Source organism: Ascaphus truei, chromosome 4 (assembly GCF_040206685.1).
Source record: "Ascaphus truei isolate aAscTru1 chromosome 4, aAscTru1.hap1, whole genome shotgun sequence".
Lineage (NCBI taxonomy): Eukaryota > Metazoa > Chordata > Amphibia > Anura > Ascaphidae > Ascaphus > Ascaphus truei.
In genome coordinates this window covers 245,256,290-245,283,520 of record NC_134486.1, presented here as the reverse complement: position 1 = coordinate 245,283,520, position 27,231 = coordinate 245,256,290, and the positions used below count along the sequence as shown (strand labels likewise).

General features: G+C 48.6%; 1 protein-coding gene across 2 annotated transcripts in view; it reads right to left on the bottom strand.

Annotated features, from left to right (window-relative positions):
* LOC142493334 (uncharacterized) overlaps positions 1-23,653 on the bottom strand; it is a 52,127-nt gene extending 28,474 nt beyond the window's left edge. Inside the window, exons 1-2 of one of the 2 annotated variants that reach the window (XM_075597162.1) lie at positions 23,232-23,653; positions 811-919 (exon numbers count right to left, since the gene is read on the bottom strand). In XM_075597162.1, coding sequence (XP_075453277.1) covers positions 811-919; positions 23,232-23,300 — 178 coding nt within the window. In that variant the 5' untranslated portion in view covers positions 23,301-23,653. Of the gene's footprint in view, positions 1-810; positions 920-3,633; positions 3,967-23,231 lie in introns of those variants that run through there. The other variant, XM_075597161.1, reaches the window with a different exon arrangement.
* Positions 23,654-27,231: the final 3,578 nt, after the last annotated feature.

The window sequence follows — 27,231 nt, the reverse complement described above, 5'->3', positions numbered from 1 at the left end:
TTCTGATTTGTCTTTTAAAGCATTAGTCACCAAGATTTTACCCATTAAAAATATTACTGCCTTTATTTCATCTTATTTTAAAGTGAGACTGTCTTTAAATCTGACGGTAACACTTAAAACCTAGATCTGCTGATCTCACATGTAAACATTTCCAGTGTATTAGAACAAGAAGCCGTTCTATACTGGAGATATTAGATGGCAATTCAAATATCTAATTAATAAAAAAAGGTCTTAAATGTAATGATAATAGTTTTTAATGTAATGTGGGTTGCAATATATATCTGTAACTATAAATTCAAGTTACTTTCTTACAATACTTGTTATTTATTTACAGCGTTTTGTTAAATTCAAGTGAAAAACTGTTCAGTTTGTTTCCGCAAGGCTAGAATGACATTTATAATAAGGGTAAACAGGTAAATAAGACTGTTATAAACGTGAAAAGTACATGGCGGATGTTGTAGAAATCAGATGCTTTAAAAACAATGCACAGTGCCAATACAAGGGAGGTACTCACAATTTATCTTGTGCTGCTACGCTATGCGCCTTACTTAATATGGTCCAAAGTCACTGGCAGTTGGCGTCAGACCGCAATGCAATCTCTGCGTCGGACTCTTTTGAATAAAGCCCTACATTAGGTATAAGCCGTATTAATATCATATCTAACCTGTCTGTGTTGGTATTATAGGAGGAACAAATGTTATCTTCAGTAACCATGGGAAACCAAGAATAGTCCTTCTGCATAGTATAGTCACACATTATGTCTGTGTTTGCGCCATGTTTAGAAGACACAGGGAAGGGTTAAATACTTACACCAGTTGAGCTGCCTGACAAAGCTGGCCATGTTGTTATGTTTGAAATTTTTAGGCAGGATTTCTTTTGCAAAGCTTTCTTCATCCAATACAATGAAGCTGTTTCCATCCTGTACCCAAACACAAACACACATTGTAATGAAACCACTGGTTATCTAGGTTAGCCCATGAACTCAACTGCAATATCCTCTCAGTTACTCTCACTGCCAGCGATGTGGCAACCGGGAAGCACAGGTGGCAGGTTTAGTGACATTGGGGGTAAATCAAATGACAATCCATGGAGATATAACTGGCACACATCTTACTGTTGCAAAACCAAAAAAAGTCAGCTGCCGGTGCTCACAGAATCAGGGAATGTCCAAGATAAGGAAAATGATCCAGGCACTCGGACTTTGCAAAAAGTGATTTATTAAAGCTAAGAAACCAACGTTTCGACTGCCACGCAGTCTTTATCAACATGAGAGACCTCACCTTGATAAACACTGTGTGGCAGTCGAAACGTTAGTTTCTTAGCTGTAATAAATCACTTTTTGCAAAGTCCGAGTGCCTGGTATATCAAATGACACCAGGGAATGTCTGGATGGAATCTCTCTGTTGGCAAAGAAGGGAAGAGTGGCGTCGGGATACAAAGACAATTATCCAATGTGGAACTGCCTCTGCAGATCACAAAATGTGTGTTTCCATCTTACCCATTTATACAATGCAATCATAAAAGCAAAGGACATGACAGATGAGCCGCATTGGAAGCTGTTGCCTATTTATGACAAAACATGATTCTCTTCCAAAAAGAATACATATTTGGGATGCCTTGTTTGGTGGGTGAAGGAACCAAGAAAATTATTGGGAAGTAAACAAAGCAATATAGGGGACGAAAAGAGGGATGGGATTACCAAACAGGTAGTTAGTTGGCTATTAGGCAAGAGTGCTCAGGTTTAGACATCGGAGGCTACTGCACCGACACACTTTATTCGAGCAAATACCCGGTATGTACCTGGCAGATACCTGGAATGCGCCACTCCTGACCTCTGACAAGCCCCGTTGCATTTGCCTTCCCAGCCTGGGTTCATGCCTGGCTGATGGGCGGCTGATCTGTTAAATGATAATGATTAGGATTTAATAGGCTGCAATGCTTCGCGTGTCTACCAGATGGCATAAATTCATGAATTGTAATGCAGTTTATATATATATACTGTGCAGTATTGCAGCCAGAGGGAATAAAATGCTTCAATCCCTGCTTGGAAAATAACTCAATGCACTCGGGCAGAAAACAGTCACAAACCTCAATACACCCGGGTATACCCGAATTCGTGGGACTAGCCAAGCTCGAATAAAGTGTGTCGCCAGTGTACCAACAGGCAAGATGTTTGGGATAATAGAAACAACTTGTTAATGATAATTAAGGCTAGGCTAAAAAGGTCAAGTATGTGTAAATTATAGAAACATTGGAACCTGATGTGGTGATATTGCTCGAAGACTAAAGCCGTGGTCATGTTGAGAGCAACGTCGCAAATAAAAGGCTGTACTTCAATGAGGACGGCCATAGAGCACGCGAGAGAGACGGCGCGTCAAAATAATTTGATTTCTGGCGCGCGTCAAAATAATCACGCGACGGCCACGTCACGTGAGCGATTCAGCCAATGAGGGCGAACCAGCTCCGTGACGTCACAGCCACGCCTCTCCGTCGTGTCTCCCCCACGGCCACAAATCGCCTCTGCGGCAAGCACGCGCGACACCACACGTGCCTAGTATAGCCTCGGCCTAACCTTCAGCACACTTGCATTAAAGAAAAAAATAAAAAAAAAGGAAACATCCAGAAAGTAACTGAAAATACAATTAAAAAAAATAAAAATATATGTAAAAATGACAGCAGAGCATTTTCTTCAGTCTCTTCCCCTCTGTCTACTCGGACAAATCTAGTAGAACAGCAGAGATTATAAGGTCCATGTACCAACACAGAGGAAAGTATGTTGTTTCGAGGAAATAGTGCGAATTGTTAGAAGACAGGAATTTCTAAACTTTAACTTGCCAGAATTTATTTTTTACTCAAAAAAAAAAAAAAGTGGGGGGGGGGTGCAATCACAGCGGTGCAATATTTGGTACATCCAATTATAGTCTTTGCGTCACGCAAGGCCTCCCGAGCGTCTCTTTTAGACACTCCTCAAATTGCAAACTAGAGCACACGCTGCAAAAACTGGAGCAAGGACCTTCATATACTGACACCAAGAGGAGCAAAATAAAAAGGACACATCTTTGCACTCTTTCTGCTCCATCCATTTACAAATCCACCATGCTGCAGAAATGCAGTGTGACTGACCCAAGTCAGTGCTTCTCTATTATCAGCGCCCATGTTAATAGGGAGCAAATTGTCACACAATATTCTTACAACAGAGGCAGATTCGGATTGTCCAACCTCAGACCTGGCACACTTTGTAATGACAGACAAAAATGGGGAGACTAGTGAAGGCCCAAGATGCAGAACTCAATGCATCTCAGTGCCTGTTTCTGTACTCATACTCCACATACCCACTACTGCTCTCTAATGTACAGTACTCAGGGCAAAAGTAGGTAACATGTATTTTGCCATTAAGAGACTCATGTTTAAAAGGACTCTCTCTCTCTCGTGCCCTATTACACCCCCTCCCTCCCCCTGGCACACACCCCTCCCTCCCCATGGCACACTCATTCCTCCCTCCCCCATGGCACACTCACCCCTCCCTCCCCCAATGGCACACTCATTCCTCCCTCCCCAATGGCACACTCACCCCTCCCTCCCCCATGGCACACTCACCCCTCCCTCCCCCATGGCACACTCATCCCTCCTTGCCTGGCTCCAGCAGATGTAATCGTTGGTTCTTGGGTCCTCCACCAAAGCCCATATCTTGGTGAGGAATTTAGGGACACTGGAGCTGGGCTTCATACTTGATGTGCACCAGTATTACTGGTATCTGGTACTGATCCAGGTACTGTCGCCTCAAGTGTCCGTCAGACATTTACATGACACACGCTCAGTGCAAACACACAGCAGCAGCAGCAGCAGCAGCCCCTCCTCCTCTCACATGACTGAGCCTCTGACTCCCACAGACAGCAGGGTGCAGGCCAGAGCAGTGCTCATGCTCATGCTCAGCACCTCCTTCCTGCTCTTCTTTTTTATTTTTTTTTCACAAAGTTTTATTAGCAATCCCATTACTATACATGTTATTACTATACTGTACGTGCACACAGGGAGGCCAGACTGATCACACTAGCTCAGTGTTATCTTAACCATTTTTTGGCTAAAGCAGCAAAACGTGAAATATTATATGTACTTTTTTCTTAAATAAATGAGTTCTTTAGTATTAGAAAATAGTGATTTTTTTTTTTAATTTATTCAACTCAATGCCATTTTGTAATTAATTTTAAAGCATCCTTTGATTTCTATAGCAGGTTAGTCCCCTCCCAAGCAAAGCAAGATCTTTGTAGTAACACTTTCCTGTTTGGGATAATTTGTTGCCAATATTCCCAGCAGTTTAAGTTGTAAACTGTAACGATAGATAATGTTACCGTAGTAATATAAGAATACATTGTAGCTGCTGAGTTACACTGACTGAAGAATTGGTTGAAACTAGGGGTGTGCCGCGTACCCGGCGTTACCCGGCACATTTCCAGCTACCCGGACATTACCCGGCAACTGAGAAGTGGGCCCGGCGCCAGGTAATACCCGGCATCAGGTAATGTCAGAGTAGCTGAAAATAATCTTATTACTTACCTTTCTTACCTTTCAGCCAGCGACGGACGACATCTAGGAAGAGCAGCAGCAGGCCGGTGGCGGTCGCAGCATCGGAAGTGGGTCTTTAGCCGGCTTGGGAGGTGCAGGAACCCATACCGCAGCAGGTAAGCAGTGTGAGCCGGGGAACCACGTGACTGGAGCAGGAGCGTTCCTATTGGACAGCAGTCTGTCCAATAGAAACGCTCCTGCTCCGGTCACATGGTATTTGCCAGGGAACCATGTGGAACTCAAAGTCCTGCACTGCAAAGAAGCCTGCACAGAAATAGGGCAACAGACTTCCTGGGAGCAGCAGGACTGCAACAGACTTCCTGGGAGCAGCAGGACTGCAACAGACTTCCTGGGAGCAGCAGGACTGCAACAGACTTCCTGGGAGCAGCAGGACTGCAACGGCCTGCATCTGGCATTCACCGGAGATGACGGACCAGCACACTCAGATAAGGATTTTATATATTGTTCCATGATATTGTTTTATATCTTTTGGGGCTGGTAACTGGCCTATCCAGCCAGCAGGTATGTAGGGCCTGTACTGTGTAATTGTGTGTTTGCCTTAAAGGGACAGTGTGCCCAATGTTTTTGTTGTGTTTGTGGAGAAATAAACCACTCAATGTTTTGGTTCACCCTAAAATGCATCGTGTGGTCTCTTAACTGACCTCGTCTACAGGCCACTTCGTCACACTGTTGTATCCAGAAAGTTCACTAGGTTTGCCAGATAATCTATTTTGAGCTCAATTGATGGGTGGAATGAATTGAAAGACTCATAAACTTGTTCTAGATTCTCTTCACCCTCTGTCCATATTTTAAACGGATCGTCAATGTCTGTAATATATTTAAGGTTTGTGGAGGCGTGTGGTTAGGAATCTCTGTTCAAGATTTGCCATAAAAGGAATGGCATATTGTGGTACCATCCTGGTGCCCATTGCTGTTCCTCAGGACTAGAATTCTACCCCCCCCCCCGTCAGCGGTGTTACGAGCCCCCCCCCCCCCATTTCACACTTCGTGAGCCTCCCCATTTCACACCTCGTGAGTCCGCTCTATTGTCTTCCCTCTTTCCATGTATTTCTCTCCCTCCGTCTCACCTCTCACTCCCCCGTCCATCAATTACCCCATTCTCACTCAATCCCTGCCCCCCCCACCTCACATGTATTTCTCTCCCCTGCATCTGTCTCACTCTTACTCCCTCTTTTCCTCTCACCCCCTCTCTCCTCACTCTCCACCTCTCCGTAGGTGCAGTCACAGTTTAAAGCTCCAAAGTGACGCGGGCCAATAGGAAGCTGCAAGGGATGACGTCACCACTTCCTATTGGCTTGCAGGACTTTTAAACCACCATATTGATTGCCCCGTCAGGGCTCCTACCTGCAGCAGCTACGGAGGTAAGCATCTAGGGAAGCACCAGGTCCCAGGAGCTGAAATCAACATGGTTCAGCTCTGGAGACCAGACATATAAAGTGAATGCTGCAGACCTAGAACAATATTTCAATGATACAATTACCGGTGCTCCCGTGCTTGAACGAAAGCCTGTTTTCAGTCCTAGATCAATAGCAGAAGAAACACAGGGCACAGTGGATTTGGAAATCTAAACTCATTTATTGAGCCAACACAACGTTTCGACCTCAGAGGTCTTTATCAAGTGACATAATGGCATAAAACACAATCCCATAACAGCCTTTAAATAGCGCCCCAATCCCCATCATGCAATCTGTCCAATTAGCATAGATTGTAAACATGTGCTTAATATCTCCATTCTCCCAATGTCCATTTAGTTATATAAACCTCTTTTAGCTGCCTCATGACTGCCTCCGCATATCTTTAGCATCCGTATCCTTTGGGCTGCGTCCATGTTCGATGACATCATCCGCCTGGGTCCTGTGCAGTGGAACGCACACATAGCACGGTGGGTTTCAGTCTTAGCGCATGCGCAGTCCATCCAAATGCCGGATTCCTGCTTTTTACTTCTCCACGGAGCACATGATGACGTGGACTGCGTTTCAGTCACTGCGCATGCGTAGTGTTCCTCAGTGGCATCTATGCTCGTCTTGTGATGGCCATCATATCATTGTTTGGTCCCTCGGTGTGTCCAAATCCTCGTTCCTCGAAGCCTGTCTGTTTTTTAGCTGTTGTTTTTGCTCTTGTTTGGAAGTTAGAGCGTCTCTCTGCTTTTTTCCAGAGATATACAGTATTGTCTTTGTAATCTGTTACTATTTTCTTAAACTTTTGTTTTTTAAAATGAATTAAGTCATCTTTAAACTTTTGTAGTTTTAGTTTTTAGCTCATCTAGTGATTGAACGGTAACTTCATTTGATGTGTTTGCTCAATAATTATTTCTATTTTCAAAATGTAAGGTCAGTATACCTCTGGGATTAGGAAATTACTTCAAAATACTAAAAAATCCTTCTTGACAAAATAAAAGACAAATCATTTTTAACATTATTTATCTTTATTTGTATTCACTTGACACGGTAGGGTTCAATATTCTGCAATATGTCCATATTTAGTGGCGCTGATATACCCTTCCTTTCTCCTCAATTATATCGTCTGATGACCAAGATATCACCATTGGCTGCTGAATACATGAGGAACGAGGATTTGGACACACCGAGGGACCAAACAAGGATATGATGACCATCAGAAGACGAGCATAGATGCCACTGAGGAACACTACGCATGCGCAGTGACTGAAACACAGTCCGCGTCATCATGCGCTCTGTGGAGAAGTAAAAAGCAGGAAACCGGCATTTGGATGGACCGCGCATGCGCAGATACTGAAACGCACCATGATTGCTTTCCACTACACAGGACCCAGGCGGATGATGTCATCGAACATGGACGCAGCCCAAAGGATACGGATGCTAAACATCTGCGGAGGCAGCCATGAGGCAGCTGAAAGAGGTTTATATAACTAAATGGACATTGGGAGAATGGAGATATTGCGCACATGTTTACAATCTATGCTAATTGGACAGATTACATGATGGGGATTGGGGCGCTATTTAAAGGCTGTTATGGGATTGTGTTTTATGCCACTATGTCACTTGATAAAGACCTCTGAGGTCGAAACGTTGTGTTGGCTCAATAAATGAGTTTAGATTTCCAAATCCGTTGTGCCCTGTGTTCCTTCTGCTATCAGCTCTGGAGACCCCATGATTAAAAACAGAACAAAGTGCCCCCAGGAGTGCCTCTTTAAACTCTTACAATGCCTCATCTGGCATCTGCCAAGTTCAAACATGCCTTTTGAAGCAACAATTTCCTATACATTTTTTTTTTGTCAATTTAAGAGGTAACTCTCAATGTATTACTTCTTGGTAAAACATTTTATGAATAAAAATAAATATGTATACAGCGATGAAGACTGATTTTCATAAAAAAATAAATTTCAGGTAAAGACAATGGGTCATATCTACTAAGCAGCTTTCTGCCACAAGACACCTTTCAGTAGGGTACATGGAGTAGGGGCAGAAGCAACCCGGAGAGACTGCAACAAGGGCTGGTCAAGGAGTGTGTTGGCTCCCGGACCAACCACAAGGGTTAGTATAGCCAAGGCCCTTCCATACCAGCAGCTCTTTAGCCAAAGGCATGCATCGTGATCAAGGCCATGATTTACAAGGTGGTGCCCTAGGCTGAGAAAGGGTGTACCAAGAGCACACAGTGGACTTGGCCCTACTGAGAAACAAGTGATTAGCATTAATTCAGCTCTGAGAGGCATTGACGGGTAATTAATGCCCTGAATCAGACTATCTAGTGGCTGCCACTTTTTTGTGGTGGTACAGGTCTAGATTTTTTTTAAATGCAACGGCGTTTCCCCCACCCTCTGGGAGATCTGTCTGTTACAGGGTGTGTAGTGCTTGGTACCTGCTGGTTCACAAGATGCTTCCGCCAGTGGTATGGGGAAAACAGGACAGGCTTTTGAGGTGATGTTTAGTCCTTCTCTCGGTGGTTCAGCGCCTCCATCCCCTGAAGGCTCCAAGAGTGCTGGAGGCAATCCCTGCAGGAGAGCACTCGGAAACTCCTCCTGATAGATTGCACTCAGAGGCAGGACAAGTCTCTCTCAGGGGAGCGAAGACTGATTACATATGGGAAGTGCAGCCCCTTAAGTACCCTGGGGGAGGGTCCAAGGTCGGAGCCCAGGATTGAGCAGAACACAGGCCTTCCCCCGCCTTCCCCCCCCCCCCGTCACTCAATGGAGCTGCTGACTGCAGGGGAAAACCCAGATTGGGCCTAACTCTGCCTGCACTGTACCATGACTTACAAAAGTTAGGCAGGGCAGATTAGTAGCCAAAACCAGACATGGCTATACTCTCGATCTGGTGGAATATCCAACGTCCCCGCTTGGAACCTAAATTTGGTGTACCATCCTTCAGCTTGTAACACATGCATAACATTTTTCATAACATAACAACACAATGCATACAGTTCATAACAGTACGGTAACACAGTAATGAGGCAATAAGTAGAAGGGTTAGTTTTATTAACTAGCCTGCCCTCATGGTCAGGGACGGTGACCGAGTACACCTTCTTGGGAGCTCGCTCAGACAGGTACTCTACCCTGTCCATGTAGATGCCTCTACCTATCCTCCATATCCCCATTAGATAACTGACCCTCTCTTCAGTTTGGAAAATGGAATAGATACACTTAGAGGTCAAATAGGATCTTATGGCATCCCTCAGCCATGACTTCCGGTTAGCCTCTATCTCCCGCATGATGGGCTTGGGGACATAGGGATAATCAAACACATAGGACTGTCTAAATCTTTGAACTATTAACCGGTCAGCCCGACTGAGCTTGGTCAATTTACGGCCATAGGCCTGCCCTGGTAGTACACAGAATAACGGTTCCTGGGTGGGTTGTGTAGAAAAATTTACAACTAAGCCTGTGAGTTGTATGGCCCCCAGCTTGATCTCCTTTTCTCTTCTTCTAATAGTTTCGGCAGCCTCCTCTGCGGAGAACTCCCCTTCTGCCCACCAGTGATCCACTATGTCCCCAATAATTAGCAGGAACCTGGTCCGATCCATATTTGGGACATAACCTTGGAATATTGGGTCCCACCACTCAAGAGGGACCTTGACAAAGCGCTTGCAGCGCAAAACATGTTGGCCCATTTTTGCCCATTTTTTATGATCAAATAAACTATTTTTGGAGTTACCATCTCTACCTCATTTTTGCCATGGTGGTGCGACACAAACTCTACCTACTTTTGTGCCAAATCAGCGGACCGCACACCAGAGGATCCTAACCTTCCTCCAGCAGCAACAAATAAGTGAGTTTTTCTCCTTCAACACTGGATTTCAATTGTAAAGATTATGCATTTATATGAAGGGCTTATTTATTTTGCTATCTCCAAATCATTAGCCCATAAATTAATTCCACCTCTACAATAAAGCTCTCATTTTGGTTTGGAAAGGACTACATCTTTTAGTATTTAAAAATATATTTACATTCTGTTAATTAACTCTAATTGAGCCTCAGAATCCACCTGGACTTTCTTGTTTTGGCGTTTTTGTGTTGAAAGAAGTTTTGATTTTGGTTGAGTGTTTGGTTGGCTTTTTCAGTAATTTCGTGTTTGGTCCAGCTTAAACAGCAACAGGCTGCAACTGTGGACTTTGTGCAGCAATTCCTGTGGCTTCTCATCCATCAGGCTGACTTAGCTGGCTTTTGGCAGCCCAAGTTTACCGGAATTGCCTTTAGTTTGCTTCATGCATCTTGTAGTGGTGGATTTGGTCTTTGAAGTGTGCTTGCGCTTTTTCTGGTGACTCAAATAGAAGAGTCTTGGATCCTTCCGTGACTCTCAGTTTGTCCGGGTAGAGTAATTCGAATTGTTTCCATGCTGGTATAGCTCTTTGCATATTGGGGAGAACGCTCTCCTTTTTTGTGAAACATACCGCGAAGTCTTGAAAGATTATTAGTTTGTTGCCTTTGTAGTACAGCTCTGACTTTTTTTCCTGTGGGCTGCCAGCACATTTGCTCTGTCTGCATAGTTTAGGAACCTCGTGATGACCCGTCTCGATCTGACTTTGTCTTGGTCTCACTCTGGTCCCAGTCTATGAGCTATCTCTATCTTCAGATCTTCTGCTGAGCTTGGCATTTCCAGCGCCTGCGGTAGCCCTTTTGATAGCATCTGGATCAAACTTGTCCCTTTCATAGTTCCTGGAATCTTTATTATGTGTAGGTTGTTTCTGCGGCTTCTGTTTTCTAGGTCAGCGGTGCGCAAACTGGGGGAGGCGCGAGATTTTTTTTGGGGGGGGGCGGTCAGTTGCGGAGGTCCCGCGCTCTCCCCTCCAGGCATTTACATTAAATGCTGGGGGACCGCGCAAGGCCTCTGCAACCTCTACTTAGGTTCTACCGAGGTTCAGCCGGCACCAGGACGCGTTAACATGGCAACGCTCATGTAATGTCACGGTAACTTGTTGTCAAATGACGCCGCGGGTCACGTGACGTCACACGACCCTGCGCGAGGTAAGGAGGGGGGTGCGCACCAAGGAAGAGAGCAGGCACGGGGGGGGGGGTGCAACAAAAGTTTGCGCGCCCCTGTTCTAGGTTATCTATTTTTTCCTGTATAGATACTATGGTTTTAGATTGTGCCTCGACCTTGCTTTGCAGCTGCTGGACTTCTCTCTTACACTCCACGGTTCTGCTCTCCAACTCCTCCAATCTCTGCCCGTGCGAGCCCAGCTGTGACTGCATCTTTGTATGATTTTTTTAAGGTCTGATATTTTCTCCTCAAAGAGAGGGGAGATCAGTTTCAGCACTTCTCTGGTTATGGCCTCCGCTGAAGTCATTTCCTGTTCTTGGGGTATCGGTGATGTGTTTCCTCTTTCAGATCTATCTGGCGATTGTGGCTCTGGGGCCAAGTGTTTTTTTTTTTGTATCTTTGTCTTTTTGCTTAATAATCTTTTTGCTGCTGGTGATTGCTTTATCTATGAATTTGTCCTTTTTAAAATGTTCCGTTTGCCTTCCACTTTATTCTGCTCACAGGTCTATGCTGTACGCTTAGCTATTGTGCATGCAGTTGGTTTGTAGATTGAGTGCCTTTGTTTTGTTGGGGGTGGGGGAGATCCCACTGCGGCCTGGTCTAAGATGGCCGCCCCCACTGTGATCCCTTGGGGCCCAGGGGTATACAGGTCTGTGACCGCCAAGTGCAGCCTTCTCTAGATAACTTTATGGGCTTTCCCCTGCCTCCGTCAGTCTGTCTCCTTGTTGGCTCCATTCCAGATCTCCCTGCCTCTGACCTACTCAGCTGCTTTGCTTGCAGTGTCTGTTTGGTGCGAGGGGGGGAGGGGTTATCCCAACAGGTCCTCCTCCTTACCTCTCCGGCTGATCAGCCACAGCCCCGCACTGATGCCTGCCGGCTGGTGCGCACGCTCCCTGGTCTCGCTCTGGTGTGGCTGCTGCCATCTTCCCCTCGCACCTCCGCCCTGGCAGCCTGTGCGTCCGTGTGTCCCGCTGGCCGTGGGTCTGCGCGTGTGTGTGCCCATGTCTCTCCCTAGCGACTCTTCGGTGCTCTCAGACCTTGCTGGCTCCGTTCCCGCTGACACCGTCAGGGCGTCCTCTAGCCGGTGTGGCGTCCTCATCACTCTTGCAGCTGATGACTCACCTCTGCACTGTGTGCCCGCGCGGTTTGCCTCTACTCACTCCCTGGTCCTCAGTGTCCGCAGTCTCTGCCTGGCTTGCTGCCCGACCTGTCCTCCGGTGATCTGCCCTGTTCTCTTGTTAGCCTTCCCCTTCTCTCTTGTTCACCTTTCTTTCTTGTCCTTACTCCCTATTCGTGGTGGAATTGATCCTTTTTTCGATAATTTAGGAGGCTATCTAAGGGCTCTTCTAAAGTGCGGCCATTGCTAGGGCCTGCCCACCGGAAGTCTCTTCTCTGTTCTATACCACTGTACATGTAGCCTCCAATATCGGATATAGTGGGATACAGTATGTATCATGCACAATGTCCAAAAGGATCCGGTTCTCAGACACCACATGCTCTATGTCAAATGTATAAATAAGTAGCATAAAGTCCTAAACCTCATTTCAAGAGACTAAATGCAGTGCACTTAGAATAACTATTTTATATAAAGATAATCTGTGGATAGTTCCTTCTGATATTCTGTAGATTTCAACTGCTGACTATCCTAAGAGTGGGGCTATCCTTCTAATTGCAGTTCCAGTTGCATTAGATATATGTATATACTGTGATACCATCAGGTATCTCTAGCTGCTGGAACAGTGCAGTAAGTGTGCTTTCCAGCTCACACAGAGTTAATCCTCTCTGGAATGGCTGTTTACCTGCTGGCTAATTAATCAGGATGGACTCCCTCAGTGAATAAGGAAGTGTTTAAGGCAAACACAGAGTGATGTCATGCTGCCACAGAGAGTGAGAGACTGTTTGTTTTTCCCGAGAGAAGGGGGAGAGACAGAGGGGCTGCTCAGCTAATGGAAGCTGATTAAAAAAGCTGGTACAGAGGACCTACAGAGGGGTTTCTCTGGGCTCAATGTAGGGGCCAAGTTCCCCAGAGAAAAATGGACAACAGAGTCCGTGCTGAAGTGGAAGACGTCTGTTCCAAACCCTGGACTAAACAGATAAGGCAAACATTTTATTATTATCTGCAGAGACTTTGTATGGAATGTATATGTTTTAAGTCTGACAATCGGCTTAGCTGGCAGCCCTAATGGTAAGGGCCTGAAGAAGTCAGTTAGTTCCCTGACAGTGATAGGTATTTATTTATGCTTTTGATTTTGGTTTGGTTTTCTTAAAGGGACAGTGGGCCTGCTAATATGTTACTTAACCCCTGTAAATAAACCCTACGTAAATAGAAATAGTGTTTCCGGCCTTATTTGGGATAAAAGAAACTGCAACGTGGTGTGGGCATCACAATACATATATGTTGCTTATCAAATGGGACACATATTTGAATCACTGCACGCTCCGGCCGTAAAGCGTGCACTTGCGTGATGACGTAATTGTCACGATAGCCTATGACAGGTTGTAATTTACACCAAATAACTGGGTTTGAACTGAACGAGGCTTAGATATAATAAAGTATATTTATTCCTTTGGATAGGTGAACACACAATATAGTACAGTAACAGGCAAGAAGTACACTTACTTTGGGGATGGGGGATGAGAAGTATGTTGCATAGCAATTCTCCAGCAATCAGGTACAATCAAGGTGGTATCAGAAGACACAGGATAAAGGGTTGACCACAGATTATATATCTTTTGTAACCCTATCCTTAACATTAGTACAGGTGATTGGTTTTCAATTACCTGTAGCCACTCTCTAACGTGGGAACACATTTTGATACATGTCCCCCTGCTAGTTGGCACATGCGCATTAGAACTCTGGGGTCTCATTTCTGTAGCCCCACATTTGCATCAGGAATGCCAGCCAGTCTGCCAGATGGGTTTTCTGGCAGGATATTCTTTGTTGTGAGGTGTTAAAGGTGACACTTACAGACTGCTCTGGTTTGAGTCATCTCTGCCCTCATGTAAACAGTGGAGGTGACAAACTCCTTTGAACAGCACTTAAACTCTAGACATTAGGATGCTTCCCTGGCCATCTGCTGTCCTTTGTCCCAAAGGAATTTCCTCTGGGTCTTGTCCTTGCCTAGAGATTCAGTGTTATTAGTAAAACACCAACATATTAAAATGTCCGGTTCCATTGGGCTCAGCGGGTCCAAACTTCCCAGTTCTCAATGCCGGAACTGGGACACCATGTGGTCCAATTTGCGACCCGCTAGGACCTCGGGAACCGGAGTTACACAAATACACCTACAACCGTTTCCTATTTTAATACAATAAACTCCGCTGTAAATTAAATCACGTTTTTTCACTAAATCCCCATTGAAAACAACGGCTTCGCCGCCATAGACTTTCAATGGCAAACCGCCGCAGTTGGCGGCTATGGGAATCCGCCGCCATAGACTTTCAACGGGGCAACGCCGCCGTTGAAGTCAATGGGGTTTTTCCGCCATAGCCGGTCAATGGAGATTGGCCGCCATTGGAGTCTATGGGAAAAGTCCCGAACTTTCAAGGGGGTCCATACTCCGTCGGGTTGATCCAAGAGGGTCAAGGATGGTTCTGCAGCGATTCCTGAGCAGTGACTACAGGTACCCCAAACCCTGGCCCTCTGGACCCTCCGGAACCGGAGATATGGATTCATAGATTTCAGCTTTTCACACTTAGACGTTTTCTTGAGCTGTTTCTGCCGCCGCCATCGGAACCTATGGTGCGACCCGCTCTATCAGAACGACCCTTCTCGGGGGTCCAGGATTCGGGGACCCGGTGGTGGTCGAGTGGGGGGAGGTCTAGGAACTAGGGGCAAAAAGAATTTTATTTCTAGGTGCTCTAGAACTGTTTATTCCTACGCCACTGAACGTTGAACTTGACTAACAGTGATCAAAGCACTCTTTTAGAAAAAGTATCCGCTTTGCGGTTTTGCGGTTTGGACGGCAGCCAACTCGTTCCTTGAAAGCTCCGTCGAGGAATCTCCATTGAAGTCAATGGGCCCATTGACTTACAATGGGAAACTGCCGCTCCTCCTCTCGGTCGCCATCTGCTGGTCTTCACAGGAAACAGGACCAAAACAGCAAGATTCGCCATTGAAACGCATGGAGCTCCAATGGCAGCCTATGGGACCCTGCAAAATGGTGCCTGAAAAGGCGGGAAAATTACACAAAGGGCTATAATCATTAAAGAACTATTAACCCTTGTATTTCCGGATGGATCCCAGTGTATGTGTGATGCAGACACCGATATAACCAGACATTACAATAAAACATGGGAACAGGGGAATATACATTTACATGTTATAACAAGAGTTACATCACATTTCTGGGCCTCAGCCCAGTTAACCCCTTGTCTCCCTGGTGAGGTCAGGGGATGGCCAAATGGGGTGCAACCCCTTTAATACCGGGCCACCCCCTTTCTCCCTCTACACCTCCCCTTCTTAATGGGTGACCTGTGGCCCACTGGCCCTAACGGGGAGTGGGGCACTGCTGGCACCATTAATGAATTCAGTCTCAGAGGGATAGTCCTGGCGTGAAAGTCCATCAGCATTGCTGTTTTCACTGCCCTTTTTGTGCTGAATGGTGAACTCAAATTCTTGTGAAGCTAAGCTCCATCTCAGCAACTTGGCATTTTCCCCTGATACCCTCTGCAGCCAACTCAGGGGGTTGTGGTCTGTGATGACCATGAAAGCCCTTCCATATACATAGGGCTGGAGCTTTTTGAGTGCCCACACAATGGCCAAGCACTCCTTCTCAATGGTGGCATATGCCACCTCCCTGGGGAGCAGTTTGCGACTGAGATACACCACAGGGTGCTCTCTGCCGTTGTCCCCCACCTGGCTCAGTACAGCTCCAATACCAAAGTCTGAGGCATCAGTCTGAATGAGAAAATGCTTGGTAAAGTCTGGGGCAGCCAGTATGGGGGCTCCAGCAAGCGCAATTTTCAGGGCCTGGAAAGCAGTTTCACAGGCAGGAGTCCAGGTAATAAGCACAGGCAGTTGCTTCTTAGTCAGATCAGTCAGGGGTTTGGCCACGGCGCTGTACTATGGGACAAATTTCCTATAGTACCCTGCGGTGCCCAAAAATGCCATGACCTCTTTCTTGGTTTTTGGAACAGGCCACTGAACTATGGCTTCTACTTTGGCTGGCTCTGGTTTGAGATGCCCTCCACCCACCCTGTGCCATAAGTACAGGACTTCTGCCATTCCTACCATACACTTAGTGGGTTTCAAGGTAAGCCCAGCCTCCCTGATCCTATCCAGCACCGCAGCTACATGTCCTATGTGGGATTCCCAGGAATTACTAAAGACAGCAATGTCATCTAAGTAAGCCCTGGCATAGCTCTGCATCCCTTCCAGTAACCTATTGACCAGGCGTTGAAAGGTAGCCGGGGCATTCTTCATCCCAAATGGCATCACCAAAAACTCATAGAGGCCACTTGGAGTGATGAATGCTGACTTCTCCCTAGCCTCCAAGGTCAGGGGGATTTGCCAATAGCCTTTGCTCAAATCCATGGTGGTCAGATACTTTGTCCCGCGAGTTTATCCAGTAACTCATCCATGCGGGGCATGGGGTAAGCATCTGACACCGTCCCAGCGTTGAGCAACCGGTAGTCCACACAAAACCGGGTGGTCTTGTCCTTTTTGAGAACTAGGACTACCGGACTTGCCCAAGGGCTCTGGGATGGAGTAATTACCCCTAGGGTCAGCATCTCCTCTATCTCTCTCTCCATACTTGTCTTGACCTCTGCTGACACTCTATAAGCATGCTTATGCAGAGGCTGCAGGTCCCCTGTGTGCACTGGGTGTTTTGTGAGATGTGTGGTCCCAGGCATGTCAGTGAAGAGGGCGCTAAACTGAGCTAGCATGTCCCTGGCTTCTCCCTTCTGCCTAGCACTCAACTCTGCCCCTATCTCTACCTGCTCCACAGTGTTTCCCTGCCTAGCCTCCCCTAGGAGATCACGCAGAGCATTGCTCGCCGGATCCTCTAGCAGTGGGCTACAAATGGCCAGCACTGCTCCCATACTCGGTGCTCTGTATTCCTTCAACATGTTAATGTGATATGACTTGTGCCTCTCAGGCGCTACCTGTACAACATAGTTGCAATCATTCATCTTTCGGATAACCGGGTACGGTCCCGTCCAGTCAGCCATCAGCTTGTTCTCCCGAGTGGGTTTGAGAACAAGCACCTGCTGTCCTGGGATGAATTCTCTGCTACGGGCATGCTGGTCATACCATTGCTTTTGCTTGGTCTGAGCAGCCCTGAGGTGGTCCTGGGCCACCCCATGAGCATCTCTAACCGGTCTCGGAGATCTACTACATACTGAATCACTGAAGCATCAGTAGCAGTAGTCTCCCCTTCCCATCCCTCACGGAATAGGTCCAGAGGTCCACGTACCCTGCGGCCATATAGTAGCTCGAAGGGGGAGAAGCCTGTAGATTCTTGCGGTACCTCTCGGTATGCAAACAGCAAGAGCTGCAGGTGAATCTCCCAGTCTTTCCCCTCCGCCTCTATAAAGGTCCGAAGCATCTGCTTCAGGGTACCGTTAAACCTCTCACATAATCCGTTTGGCTGGGGATGGTAAGGAGTAGTGCGCCGGTGCTGTACACCGCATGCATCCCAGAGACAATGTAACAGTTCACTCATGAACTGCGACCCCTGATCGGTTAGGATCTCACTAGGGAAACCTACCCTAGCAAAAATGTTCAGCAAAGCTGCTGCCACTGTCTTGGCACTTATGATGCCAAGCGCTACCGCCTCAGGGTACCGGGTGGCAAAATCCACCACCGTGAGGATGTAGCGCTTCCCTGACCTGCTAGGAATCATAAGGGGTCCTATAAGGTCCATCGCTACCTTCTGGAAGGGTTCCCCTATTATCGGTAGGGGTCTCAGGGGTGCCTTCACACGGTCGCCCGCCTTACCCACTCGCTGGCAGGCATCACAAGAGCGGCAGAAATTGCTCGCATCTCGGGATGCCCCCAGCCAGTAGTAACGCTGTAATAACCGGGCTCGCGTCCTGGTGACCCCCTGATATCCCGCTAACGGAATAGAGTGAGCTACCCGTAACAATTGCTGTCAGTACCCCTGGGGCACTACTAGCTGTCGCTTACCGGTCACCCCCTCCTCTATCCCCGGGCTCCCTTCCTCTCTGTACAGGAGTACCTTATGCCATAGGCAGCGCTCAGTGCCCTCCCCTGCCTGAGATTCGGACGCCCGAAGTCTCACGCCGGCCAGGGTAGGGTCTGTCTTCACTGCCTCCCTAAACTGGGCTCCTAAGTCTGGCCACCCACCAGTCATGTCATTGTCCGGAGAATGGGGAAGGGTGAGGGGGAACAGTAAGTCAGCCTGTGGTTGCAACTGATCCTGGCTTACCTCTCCGGGCTCCTCTGCGCCCTCCGCTAACGTTGGTCCCAAAGGCTGGGGGACTGGAGTGGCCGCTGCCGGCATTGCCGCAGTCTGGCTCCGGGTAACCGCCGCCACTGCAGCGGGCTTGGGCACCCGGTCGTAGGTGCAGGTCATCGGTCCCAGATCGTTGCCCAAAAGAACATCGGCATCCAAACCAGGTAAAACCCCCACCTCCCGCGCACCCTTGCCCTCCCCCCAATCCAAAAAGATTCTGGCCACTTGCAGGAAACGTGGCTCTCCGTCGGCCACAGTGATCTGCATCCCAGGGCCTGGGAGCAATTCCTCTGGCCGGACCATATCAGGTCGGACCAGGGTCACTGCACCTCCTGAATCCAGCAAACCGAGTGTTTGCCGGTCACCGACTGTGACCGGGGTGAGATGTCTGCTCCGGCCGTCCGTCTGCTGCAAGTCGGCGCTGAGATGTCCTCCGCTCCTAGCTGTGAGCACCGATGAAACCGGGATAGGGGTGACATGGGACGTCTCGCTGGGAGTTGTTTCCATGACCGGTCCTGGTTCTTTGGTGGAAGCCATCCGGGCAATCTGGTCTGAGGTGACCAGTGCTGTAACAGTTGTAGCCCCGGCGCTCGTGCTGGAGCTCCCCCGCCTTCTGTGAACTGCTGCCCGCAGGCGGCCTCTGTGTCCATTGGGGGGTATTAGCAGATTTCTTGGCCCGCGCCGGCGCTGCTGCCGCCGCTTTGGCTGGTGCCTTGGTGGGCATCAGGGACCGGCTGGCCACATAATCATCTGCCAGCCTCGCCGCCTCAGTGTAAGTCTTGTGCTTTTTGTCATACACCCAAGCCCTCACCGCCGGCGGGCACTGCTGCATGAGCTGCTCCTGAAAGATGAGGTCCAGCAGGCGTTGGTAAGTACTGGCCTCATAGCCCTCCACCCAATGGATCCCGTATAAAGCCATGCGGGTCACATAGGTGACGTAGGACTCCTGAGGCTGCCTCTCCTTCAGCCGGAATTTACCCCGGTAAGCTTCAGGGGTAAAACCGTGCTGAAATAGCAATAGTTCTTTCAGGTGGTCATAATCATCAGCATACTCCTCTGGAAGCGCCATCATCGTCTGCTTAGCCAAGCCGGAGAGTAACGGATCCAAGCGTGCAACCCTATGCTGGGGAAGCACCTTGTACTGCCGGCACTGCGTTCAAAGTTCTTTAAAAAACTGTCGATCTGATCAGTGCCTTCCACGTACTTGGTGAGACTGTGCTTGTCCAGTTGGAGTTCCTCTTTGCGGGGTTGGACCGGGGGGCAATAAGCGGGTCTGTTCACTGCCATAGAGATAAACTGTAGCCGCTCCTCCGCTGTCCCTCGGTCTACCCACGTTGTAATCAGTGCCAACATTTCAGGGGTAAACGGACTGGTAGCCGCAGCCACCAGTGCCCCTCCTGTTGCACTGGTCCCGGGAGGTACACTTGTCCCCTCCCCGGGATTCGGCCGCCCCGGCACTGGGTTCATTCCCTGATCTCCGGGCGGCTGTACAAGGGCAAGCTGAGCCGTATCCTGAGGCTCTGCAAGCCGGGCTTCATGGTCCATGATTGCTGCTATCATGTCTGCGACCGCCTGGTTCTCATATTCCAGTCCATATTCACGGCACTTGTCCTTCAGCTGAGTTCTAGTCCGCAGGAGGTATGAGCCTTCCTCTTCACTCATGGTTCTGGGTCGCAGCAGTGAGGTGGTGTGACAACTTGTGTTACTTGTTGCACTACCGTGTGTTCAATATCTTTAGACCCAGCAACTCGCAATTACCATGGAGTTCCCACTATATTACAGTATCCCTCGGTACACTGTAATACAGGTCCAGTTCAATCCCGCCGCTGCCACCAGTTAATTACAAGCCTGTCACGATAGCCTATGACAGGTTGTAATTTACACCAAATAACTGGGTTTGAACTGAACGAGGCTTAGATATAATAAAGTATATTTATTCCTTTGGATTGGTGAACACACAATATAGTACAGTAACAGGCAAGAAGTACACTTACTTTGGGGATGGGGGATGAGAAGTATGTTGCATAGCAATTCTCCAGCAATCAAGTACAATCAAGATGGTATCAGAAGACACAGGATAAAGGGTTGACCACAGATTATATATCTTTTGTAACCCTATCCTTAACATTAAGTACAGGTGATTGGTTTTCAATTACCTGTAGCCACTCTCTAACGTGGGAACACATTTTGATACATGCCCCCCTGCTAGTTGGCACATGCGCATTAGAACTCTGGGGTGTCATTTCTGTAGCCCCACATTTGCATCAGGAATGCCAGCCAGTCTGCCAGATGGGTTTTCTGGCAGGATATTCTTTGTTGTGAGGTGTTAAAGGTGACACTTACAAACTGCTCTGGTTTGAGTCATCTCTGCCCTCATGTAAACAGTGGAGGTGATAAACTCCTTTGAACAGCACTTAAACTCTAGACATTAGGACGCTTCCCTGGCCATCTGCTGTCCTTTGTCCCAAAGGAATTTCCTCTGGGTCTTGTCCTTGCCTAGGGATTCAGTGTTATTAGTAAAACACCAACATATTAAAATGTCCGGTTCCGTTGGGCTCAGCGGGTCCAAACTTCCCAGTTCTCAATGCCAAAACTGGGACACCATGTGGTCCAATTTGCGACCCGCTAGGACCTCGGGAACCGGAGTTACACAAATACACCTACAACCGTTTCCTATTTTAATACAATAAACTCTGCTGTAAATTAAATCACGGTTTTTCACTAAATTCCCATTGAAAACAACGGGCTTCGCCGCCATAGACTTTCAATGCAAACCGCTGCCGTTGGCGGCTATGGGAAATCCGCCATAGACTTTCAACGGGGCAACACCGCCATTGAAGTCAATGGAGTTTTTCCGCCATAGCCGGTCAATGGAGATTGGCCGCCATTGGAGTCTATGGGAAAAGTCCCAAACTTTCAAGGGGGTCCATACTCCGTCGGGTTGATCCAAGAGGGTCAAGGATGGTTCTGCAGCGATGCCGGAGCAGTGACTACAGGTACCCCAAACCCTGGCCCTCTGGACCCTCCGGAACTGGAGATATGGATTCATAGATTTCAGCTTTTCACACTTAGACGTTTTCTTGAGCTGTTTCTGCCGCCGCCATCAGAACCTATGGCGCGACCCGCTCTATCGGTACGACCCTTCTCGGAGGTCCAGGATTGCGGTTTTGCGGTTTGGACGGCAGCCAACTCGTTCCTGGAAAGCTCCGTCGAGGAATCTCCGACGAGGAATCTCCAATGAAGTCAATGTGCCCATTGACTTACAATGGGAAACCGCCGCTCCTCCTCTCGGTCGCCATCTGCTGGTCTTCACAGGAAACAGGACCAAAACAGCAAGATTCGCCATTGAAACGCATGGAGCTCCAATGGCGGCCTATGGGACCCTGCAAAATGGTGCCTGAAAAAGCGGGAAAATTACACAAAGGGCTATAATCATTAAAGAACTATTAACCCTTGTATTCCCGGATGGATCCCAGTGTATGTGTGATGCAGACACCAATATAACAATAAAACATGGGAACAGGGGAATATACATTTACATGTTATAACAAGAGTTAAATCACATTTCTGGGCCTCAGCCCAGTTAACTCCTTGTCTCCCTGGTGAGGTCAGGGGATGGCCAAATGGGGTGCAACCCCTTTAATACCGGGCCACCCCCTTTCTCCCTCTACAGTAATGTCGCAATTATGTACCTTGACGCGTTACGTCACACTCGGGCGACTTTATCAAAGGGAGTGACAACACAATGGAGGACTCGGTATATATACACCCGTAAGTCAGGAGTAATTGATGGAATCACCCAATGGCCAATCCCCAAGCCCATACAATTACTGTAAGTAGAGGCACTGGAAACTAGCCAATGGGATTGTCCGCAAATCTCCCTAACTAACACCAATACCACATAACATAAATGCAAAATTAAAACTATGAGCATAATTAACTATGAATATGACAAAATACTTGGAAATAACAAATCATATAATATAAGGACTGGAAAGCATAAAAAATAATATATATATATATATATATATATATATATATATATACAGTGTTCGACAAACCTATACATTTGCACGCCCCGGGCGAGTGGATTTGACATCGTGGCGAGCTCCTATTGGCCCAAGCAGCACACGTGTGGTACTAGGTGGTGAGTAGATTTTTTGTTCGGCGAGTAGATTTTTTGGTGATTTGTCGACCACTGTATGTGTATATATATATATATATATATATATATATATATATATATATATATATATATATATATATATATATATATATGTAGCCCTTTTTCTGAACCCTCTCTAAGGAACTACTGGTCGCTGTACAACATCTGCGGCTCCAGGAGATCTGAGCCTCCGCTAGCTGGGAGCCTGGGGTAACACTCATACATTTACTTAGCGCAGCGCCTCCACTTACCCAGGATCCCCGTGATGTGAGATTCCCCTGGGCAAGAAATACATACACACACATGTGATGCAACCAACTTTATGTAATATGATAATGCATGGCAACCTTATCACTCTAACATGCAATTAGCAATAACACATATCCTAATAACTGGTACCGTCCTTATAACGGTAGTGGCTTAGCCACCCTCTTACGGAGTACTGTCTCAGTCCCGCTACCGCGTGCTCCACACCGTATCCGTGTACGGTACTATATGGTATAGGCTCAGTCTTGTAACCACTCGCTCAGTGTTCCTACAAAGAGTTTAGCCTAAGGTGGGATCAGCACCTGATGACCGGTGTTGGTGCACTTGATGATATGGTACCTGCCGAGCGCTCCAGTGCTCGGATCTGCAACTACTTCGTAAAGGATCCGTTGAGTTCCGGCCCGACATCCAGGATCCACCGTCCGGGCAGACCCCACCAAGATGGCCTCTGCAGCCGCAACGACTAGCAGCGCCCAACCTTCTGCACGGTGCGCAGCGTCAATGGAGTCCCTATCTGACTCCGTGAACTAACGTGACACTCGCTGTACTATAGGCCGTCCCTACAGCACAGCAACCTTGAATGGCTTTAGGGGAAACTCCTAGGGCCTGCGGGGTAGCCTATCCTATGCAGGTGGGTCACTGACCCCCTGCACCCACACTACCTCTCCAGTACCCACCCGGGTCCCCTCTGGTTAACTTCTCCCTAACCTCTGCAGCAAACACACTGCACACACACTCAACCTGCAGCAACCCACTGCACTGCACACACTGTGCCTACTTGTCAGCGCTCACAGCACTACCAGCCGTGACACTGACAAGACTGACAAGAGTCCCTAACCTATGGACCCTCCCACAGTACCTACCCCCTACCCTGGTGGGGATTGGGGCCTGCCTGGAATCTGGGGAACTACCTTACCTGGTGTAGGAGCCACTTGCTCCCTACACCCTTCCTTCCCCTTCCTGCTCCCAGCTTCAACTGCCTGCTCCAAAGCCCGCAAAATGTATCTATATGCTCCTCCAGGGAATCCTGGGCCCTCATTGGCCACTAGGAGGCACCTGGTGCCTGCCTCCCTATGCCTCCCTATGCCTCCTGGGAGTTGTAGTCCCGTGGAGGCTGCTATAGCATTGGGGCCACGTGCGCTCTTCTCCTGCGCATGCGCGAGTCTCTAAGGGCCGCCGCGACTCCCTGACTGGCCCTGCGCATGCGCGATCACTCATACGCTCGCGCAACCTGTCATGGTGGCCCCCGCTAGCCGGGTGCGCCGCCGGGACTCTGAGCGCTCCAAGCGCTCCCTGCACTGACCCCCATCTTCGTGTTGTGCCGGCGGGTCCGTCGCTGCCTCCCGCGGCACCCGCGATCCCTCGGCACTCTGCAAGGGGGCTCTCAGAGCAGGAAAATAGACCGGGGCTACATTCTCCCCCTCGTAGAATCCCAACGACTTCGCTTGGGTAGCAACCATGCAATAGGGAGTTATATAATGAAAAATGCATTGCAAATGGTACATCACACACAACATGCATTTGTTCACCGGTACCCAACTTACTCGCGTGGATACCCGAGGCCAGCTGAGTCTCAGAGTGGACTGCCCCTAACTGATTGGGTGAGGGTATCCCACCTTGACTCCTGTGAGTCTTTTGGAGCTCAAGATCAGGTGTTATAGTCTCTACCACCAAACCATCGCCTCCCCCTCGCAGAAAAAATAGTAAGAGGTCCTGGTTATTGACCCTTGCCGGATCCTCCGGTTTCGTCTCGCGGGAGACAGAGAGGTTCAGTCTCTTGCCTCGGTCCACCACATGCCGAACAAAGCGCTCCATCGTGCGCATGGAAGAGGCCACAACTACCCGAGCAGTCTCAGCACAGTCTTTGTCCGCTCCAGCAATCCCTTTAACGGTGACATCTTCTGTGGACAGCACAATGTCTTCGTGCAGGCCCGTGTCTTGAGAAGACAAAGCTTGGAGATTACTCGCGCATGGATAAGCGTCGCTCCTGGCCGCTGTACCAGATACCTTGATGAGGTCAAATCCACTCCCTGGTCTGCAGAGATCTTCTGGGGAAGACACCTCCACCAGGACGCGATGACGAGGTGAGCCCATCGCCAGGGTGACCCTACCTTTGGAGCCACCAGGCTCCACGATCACCGGGGAGCTCACACCCGACACCCCTGGGGCAGTCAACTCAACCCTGTCGTCGTTGGCAGGTACTGATCCCAAGCTTGGGACCGCTGGTACCATCGTAGAAGACCGGACTGGCCACAGTACTGCACACGGGCCCACATCAGAGCAAGCACCAGCATCTGGATACACCTCATCTAGGGCACACGGACCCACAGCAGGCTCTGTATCTGCCGAGATAGTTGGCTCAGTGACTTGGCATGAGTGGTCCGCCGGCAGGCACATCACCACAAATGGTTGGTCGCTGGAATCACCAAAAGAGGATGGGGGTATAGACACCTTACCCTGTGATTCCGGAATCTGCGGTTCTGGGCTCTGTGGTTCCTGCTCGGGAACTTGTCTGGAACCGACATCTGGGGTTCCAACATCTGTGACTCTGCCTTCGGCGGCTCAGGCTCTGGACCTGAGTCTAGAATGTCCATTTGGGCACACGGGCCCTCCACAACCTCCATAGCTGAGGTAGGTGGACAAGCAGCGGCGCTGACCGCCGGGGTAGAGACATCAGGTGCTTCTTTTGCCACGGTTTCCGCCAGCAGAGGTTCCTGCTCTACCATTAGGATGTCCCCTTTGAGAGGGTCTGGAACCGTGTCTGCAACATTGGTTTGGGCACACGGGTCCCCTGAGGCCTCTGGAATTAGGACAGACTGATTACCAGCATAACTCACTTTAGTAGAGAGGTCAGGCTCCTCCTCTTCTTTCTCTAGTGGTTCTGTAGGCTGCAGCAGCTTGGGACACAGGAACCGTGCCCCACAGCAGGCACACTGGGGTCCCCAGGTCAATTCACAACCTGGGAAATCACATTTAGAACAGGGACCTTGGAGACACTTCTTCCCTTCCACTTGTGTCACGAACACCCCACGCGGTAGCTGATAGGCATCAAAGTCCTCACTACCAGGTATATTCAAGTCCCTTTGTAAGCATGGACACAAAATAACGGTTACGTTCATCCCTCTTGTTCGCCAGGCTTTATACAACTGAGGGTGTGATTTACTGCAGCCGTCACCTATCTTATGATGAACAGACATGGCTGATCGCTGTTCACTGTGCTCACTCACAGTGTGGGGGCGGGGCTCTGGGTTTCCCGCCAGTCCTGGATAACTGTTTGCAACATTTTCCCGCGCAGGCGGGCAGTCAGCACGTGGGCTCCCCCGCCTTGAGAGCACCCACATGGTGAAACAAAAATAGCACAATTTAGAAAAAAAATTACAGGGCACCCCAGGTCTGATATCTCAGCAGTGCCTCCAAATGTAGCCCTTTTTCTGAACCCTCCCTAAGGAACTACTGGTCGCTTGGCCCAAGCAGCACACGTGTGGTACTAGGTGGTGAGTAGATTTTTTGTTCGGCGAGTAGATTTTTTGGTGATTTGTCGACCACTGTATGTGTATATATATATATATATATATATATATATATATGTAGCCCTTTTTCTGAACCCTCTCTAAGGAACTACTGGTCGCTGTACAACATCTGCGGCTCCAGGAGATCTGAGCCTCCGCTAGCTGGGAGCCTGGGGTAACACTCATACATTTACTTAGCGCAGCGCCTCCACTTACCCAGGATCCCCGTGATGTGAGATTCCCCTGGGCAAGAAATACATACACACACATGTGATGCAACCAACTTTATGTAATATGATAATGCATGGCAACCTTATCACTCTAACATGCAATTAGCAATAACACATATCCTAATAACTGGTACCGTCCTTATAACGGTAGTGGCTTAGCCACCCTCTTACGGAGTACTGTCTCAGTCCCGCTACCGCGTGCTCCACACCGTATCCGTGTACGGTACTATATGGTATAGGCTCAGTCTTGTAACCACTCCCTGACTGGCCCTGCGCATGCGCGATCACTCATACGCTCGCGCAACCTGTCATGGTGGCCCCCGCTAGCCGGGTGCGCCGCCGGGACTCTGAGCGCTCCAAGCGCTCCCTGCACTGACCCCCATCTTCGTGTTGTGCCGGCGGGTCCGTCGCTGCCTCCCGCGGCACCCGCGATCCCTCGGCACTCTGCAAGGGGGCTCTCAGAGCAGGAAAATAGACCGGGGCTACATTCTCCCCCTCGTAGAATCCCAACGACTTCGCTTGGGTAGCAACCATGCAATAGGGAGTTATATAATGAAAAATGCATTGCAAATGGTACATCAAACACAACATGCATTTGTT